The 6088-nt window shown below is 40.4% G+C and overlaps 1 protein-coding gene across 1 annotated transcript; it reads right to left on the reverse strand.

Annotated features, from left to right (window-relative positions):
• Positions 1-378: 378 nt before the first annotated feature.
• On the reverse strand, positions 379-4374 carry heatr3 (HEAT repeat containing 3; the record flags this gene model as incomplete). Its single annotated transcript, XM_008293410.1, has 8 exons — positions 379-1902; positions 2086-2262; positions 2331-2474; positions 2955-3043; positions 3212-3348; positions 3483-3565; positions 3889-4043; positions 4269-4374. Coding segments are annotated over 8 exons (1005 nt in total), but the record flags the coding sequence as incomplete, so codon positions are not given.
• Positions 4375-6088: the final 1714 nt, after the last annotated feature.

Consider the following 6088-nt stretch of genomic DNA (forward strand, 5'->3'; position numbering starts at 1 on the left):
AAAGATTTGTAAATATACAAATAATCTCCCAGGTTAGAGATATACAGAGTGCTGCATAAACCATGACTAATCTACTTGTAGATGACAAGTCATAATATAAACTCCTAATTCAACTGTAAATACATACTACAATCTGTCAATTCGTGTTGAGGTAATCTATTTATAATTTACAAAATATCAAAAAGAATTGTAAAATAAATATTATTCCTCTATTTCTTAACAATCACTCAATTTAAGGTTGTTTTTGTTTGAAAAGCTGGAATCACAAAAAAACATTTGAGCATTTTTGTGATTCTGTTTTTTTTTTTGAAAATGAGAAGCAGTTCTCAAATAACTTACTAACTTGGTAAAATAAAGGTTAAATCAAATAAAAAATAATCATCTTACTCAATTTCTTTATTTCTCTTGATTTTTTTTCTTTCTTCATTTTATATTTTTGAAATTACACCATCTTTGATGCTTTAGCAATATTTTTACCTATATATACATACCAACAAAACATATCCAATTTAACTGATTCGCTAACTGCTTCAGCACTACTTGCAAGTAGATTGTACCTTTTTTATATGATGTAATATGGTGGGGGTCAAATGTAGCTGTGTTGCAGCTTGTTCTGTACAGTGTTTTTTAATCTTGTTAAAATGCAGTAAAATTGCATTGTAAGGACTTTGTTGTGTGTAGCAACAACAATCAGCATCAAACTATCAGTTACAGATACTTCAAATAACAGCATTTGGTAGGAGACATACAGATCCGTTGGGCTTACTGGTTCATTGACTGGTCATGTGGTGCAAAAGAAAAGAGACATCTCAAGAAATCATGATTCATTTAAAAAAAAAAAAAGGCATTTGTTCACAGCCTGGTGACACACTCTCCCTCAAATTAAATAGTTTTCTTTATTCAGTGATAAGGAGTTTTATTGATATTTTCCTAAAAAGTTTTCAGAAACCAAGACAAAAAAAAAAAAGGCCAAAGACTTGAGTTTGTCAGTTACGTAAAGCGTGATGATCGATGGATCAGGTGCAAAACAGATGACACGAAGGAGATTTACTTATTTCAAACCTGCTCTGTTGTAGCACAGGGCTGATTATCATCTTGTGAGTTTTAAAGACACCCAAACCTATTATCAATTATTTTAGAATACCACTGATAAGAATGCTTTCTGCTGTAGTGACTTGCAGACACAAATGTACCAGCAAGCTGTATGAGCTGAGTCAGTAATTGCAAAAATAAATAGCATTTGTTCATTTTTTTTTTTTTTTGAGAAAAAATATGATTCCAATGTATAATGTCCATAAAACAAAGTCTTCTCTTTGTCATTAAGTAGCTGATATTTGAATCATTATAACTATCCAGCTCTTAGAACAGCTCAGCCTCCTTGCAGCAGAAATGCAAATATCAACGTTAAGCCCATTGAAACATGGGATAAAAGGAAGGGGGTGAGAGGCAGTGTCAGCCATGATCTCTGAAAAATGCTACTGGGAGACATGATTACATTAAACAACTTCATGTTTGTAAATCTTTCTGAGTTAAATGAAAGCAAAAAAAAACAACAACAACAAAAAAACCTTATCTGCTACATGCAGCAACTAATAATTCTTAGTTTCCACTCTTTTTTTTTCTCTTCACCACAAATAAACTTTCACATCACTAATAAAACAGTAAACAATTATTTCAAGAATATAAACATAAATACTTAATGGTTTCAAAACCATATTCTGCCTCATTTCACACTCCCGTCCAAATCATATTGGTTCAACCGATCGGAATATGAAGTACGGAAAGTTCTCATTTTTTCACCACCTTCTCCAGGTAACCAATAAATCTCCTCAGGTTGACTTTGATGTTGTCCAGCACACACAGCTGCTGAGGGGTGTATTTGCCTTTTCCTTCTTTGCGTATCTGGTGGAAAAAATAAAAGCTATAGTTATTTAAAAGTTTGAGAAAAATCACACAATATGCTGGAGACATAAGAGAGATAGAAACTGTTGCAAATCAAAACTGCAACAGCAAAAAGCAAAGTGTAAAAAATATGGAGGAATCACTAAGAGCAGTGATCAGTAAAGATCAATTAATCCCTGGTACCTTGGCCTTGAAAACAGGTTGAAGTGCCTTCAGTGCAGGCAGTAAGTGGATGTTTTTCGCAGCTGTTTCTGCTTCGTCTCCATCCGCGAAAACATCAAATAAAGCGTCAAGGGCTTCTCCATTTACCACCAGGTCGGCGTCCCTTGTGGCAACTTGAAGTAAAGCGGTTCCAATCATCTGCGGGAGCAGAGGTTGTTAGACGAAGAACACATATTGCGAAAGAAGAAAAGAGACAAAGACGATACCTGAAGGGTTTCTGCAGTGCCCTTCTCTTTGGCTAACGTGCTGCCAGTGATGCCCAGGATGGCGACGGCGTTGACCCTCACACTGACAACATCGCAGCGGGTGGCTGCTTCGCTCAGGCTCATCAGCTGCTGGGGGGTCATACACTAACAAAAACAAAACCAAACACGCAAATATTGAGTCGTCCAAAACAAACATGGTCAACATCGATAACAGTGAGCTGGCAGGGGAGGTTCAAGTTTGACATAAATACAAAGTCTAGCTTCTGTGAAACGGCGCTGTATTTATCCAGTCGACAAACATGGAACTAAACTAACTTCACCAACTGTACACATGAACTCAGTTAACTGGACATGAGGAGCATTAGTCAGCCGGCAACAACAGAGCTATAATGTGTTCCTGCGGCTGCAACAGCATGGGGATTTAAAAGTTTGGAACATTTAGCAGACAGAGTAACAACTCATTTATATAACGGAGTTGCATTGTGGGAAAAATAAGATCAAGCATTTTAGAGATTGATCCGGGCTGGTGGCTAAAAGTCAGGATGTCTCAACCTCAGCTGCAGAGTGACCCCTTTTCAGTAATCGTCATAAATGACACTGTTTTGAATAGTGTGTGTTCTGTACCTGGGGGATATTTTTGGAGGCGATCATCTGTAAAAGAGACCGCATTGCACTGATGACTGCCTCGAGGAACTCCTCATCTTTGGTAAGCTCTAAAAGAAAAGAAAGAAAATGTTGAATGCCACCTTGCATATGTAGTTTTGGTTTTCACTTTTCACTATGATGCGATTCTACATCTAGACTTTGAACAACTTGCTTCCTTTGTATTACAAAAATAACAAAAGTAATAGAAACTGTGCAATAATAAAACAACGGGAGACCTGCGGCACCAAAGACCAGCGTGGACAGATGCTGTGCTGCTCCCTGCAGGGCCGCCGCACCGCCCAGAGACTCAGCATCCATGGTGGAGAGGATGCTGTGGAGGCACGTCAGCGCCCGGGACTGGACGCGCTGCATCCTAAAGGAGAGTGAGATGCTTTTTTTTATTCAAGAGCGTATAAGTGTGAAAAAGTGAAAGTAGACAACACAAAGTGCAACACATTCTGACCAGACAGTAAAGTTCAAGAGAAGATGAGAAGTAAAGAGGATTACTTTTTTATCAGGCCTCTCCAGGAGGGATTCTGATGGCACACGTCCATGGCTTCATTTCTAGGGAACTCTGTCTTTTTGAGAACCTTGAATAAAGAGAAGAAAAGTATACTATGGGAACCCTGTTTTTACAAGTCAGCCTGGTTGCATAAAGGCATTTATGTGAAAGAGAGAGCTTTGCTGAACTGCACTGGTAAGATATTTAATCTGCTCAGCCTGGGGGACAAGCTGGGTTGGGTTCAGTGCATAATCAGAATCATAATTTAGGTTTTATTTACAGTAGCACACACTTAAATGACAGCTTAACTACATTCACAGGCGAGTCAAAGCATTGTGACGCTGGGATGAACTCCTGTTTACAGCTGTTGAACAAGCTGAAGTGTGATTGATGAACTGCGCCACTATTTGCCTTTTCTGGTATGCTGTGGTTGATCAAGGCCCCGTGAACCTCAGCTGACAAACACAGTGGAGACATCAGGTTGGACAGTCCGTCACAAAGGCCATCCGGACCCAAGTCGCTCTCGTCACTGCTGGATTCCTCTTCCCACTCGTCATCAGAGGGGTCTGAAGAGGCGTAAAAACACAGGCTCGATCAACGAAAAGACGAAAAACAAACGTCGTCACTGGACAGCAATGAACGGCATTTCTGGACACTCAAATTGTTCGTGTATTTCTTGCTGTGATAGGCTTGGCGATGGACAAACACATACTTGGTGGCTATGTCACAGGAAATAAATGTGATGAAAAGTGCCTGAGGTCAGCACTGATGTCCATGCCCACAACACTCACCGTCAGAGCAGCACATGTTGACAATGATCTCTAAGGACGTTTGCTGGGCTGTCAGCAAGGCCGTTGCCTCCCTCAGCTCCTCCTTGCCCCTCTGGACAAAAACAAGCAGCCATATGAGTCAACATCCTCCCAAAACAATAACTGTTAGCACTGTTATCACCCAGTCTGAGTTCAGCTGCCGACCACAAAGAAGACATTTAATCCTACACATGCATTTGAATATGTCCCGTGGCACTATTTTCCAGCTGTGATGCAAGAAAAGTGAAAAACTGTCTCAAGCGTGTCCATTTTGAAGGAAAAAAAAAATTAGGTTGAACCACTTGACATTTACTGATCACGCCAGTGTCTGTGTGTTCAGTAGCACTGAAACAAGGACACTTCCACAGCTGTGTGTTCACACAAGAAAGTGGCTCAGACCCAGATAACCCCATTGTGTAACCCACAACATTAGAGGGTATTTTGGAACTTCACCATGAATGTCATCCACAATCTTGGGGCTCTGGCTGTGACTGAGCTGAGAGGGACAGCTCTGTCTCGCTGGGGTCAGGTTTGGGGACTGTCAGTGTGGTGGAGGCCAGAAGCTGGTCCCCAGCTGAACCTTGCTGAGTGTCCCCAGTCTGCTCCCCGCAAACCCGACAGTTTGTCTGCCCTGTCAGTCTGGCTCGCTCGCTCGCTAGTATGACTCACACGCCACCTTTTCAGCTGGCATTAACGTGCGCCTCAAAAACACAAAACCAGATCGCCTCCTTGCCATAAACACAGACTTTTGAGTATGTCACATATCAACACTTAAGACTGCTGCGATTCTGCGACTCCTGACAACTCACTGTTTTGTAAAGTCTCCCCGGTCATTGTTTAACCTCTAACAACTCAAAAAGCTATGGAGAACTTTTTTTTTCTATGAAAATAATCCCTTTATGCCTTAAATGGTTTAAATATAACTTTAGTCCTGCCTTAACTCCACTCTCTCTGCCGCTCGCTGCAGCTCGGGCACACCAGCTCACCTGTGACTCTGCTCCAACACTGTGAAACTACTCCATGCTACACAGTGATGAAATATTGGTGTAATTCAGCTGTACACGTTCAAACCAGAAACCGATTCTGAAGAAGAAAAACTAAAGCCCCACTGCTATGAAGCCTCAGTGCATCATCAGTTCACTGCAGTTTCATGTAGAAAAGCTCAGTCATGGTGTTAACTAATTACTACTTATTAAAATGTTCTCAAGAAAGGATCTTGAACCACATAAATGATTAAAAAAGCAAATTGTATGCTCTTGCATGTTACTTGTTGACTGGAGAGAAATTTCACCATTTACAAAACATCTGGGAAATTTGCTTCAGGCTTGTTCTAAACTTTGACTTGTGAGTCAAAAACGTAATAAGAAAAAAGCATCTCTATTTCTAAACAGGGAGATGGTCTACAACACCTTTTATCAGGTACTTATAATGCAGTCCTGAGATACCTCCCCAGGTTGGATCACCACCATCCACACCTTGAAGCAGGTAAGTCTTCAATCATTAGCGAGCTTTGTAGTGATTTGATTTCTAATCAGTAGTTGGAACTGAGGAAATTTCTTTGATGAGAGGTGAAACGTCTTCAAGAACTCAAAAAGACGTCGCGCTGACATCCTGTAGCACCTAACTACTGTGACCTGGATGACTGAGAATCTACACAAATATATCCTCACTTAAGAACTTTGCTTAAAGCAGCTAAAAGGAAAATAATTTTGAGTACCAACTGCAGCGAGTCTTTAATATTACATTTTATCAGATGCCCTCTCTCAGGCACAGAATCAGCCAATAGCAGGATGCCAAAGGTC

Source organism: Stegastes partitus, unplaced genomic scaffold (genome assembly GCF_000690725.1).
Source record: "Stegastes partitus isolate 25-593 unplaced genomic scaffold, Stegastes_partitus-1.0.2 Scaffold884, whole genome shotgun sequence".
NCBI classification, from domain to species: Eukaryota; Metazoa; Chordata; class Actinopteri; family Pomacentridae; genus Stegastes; species Stegastes partitus.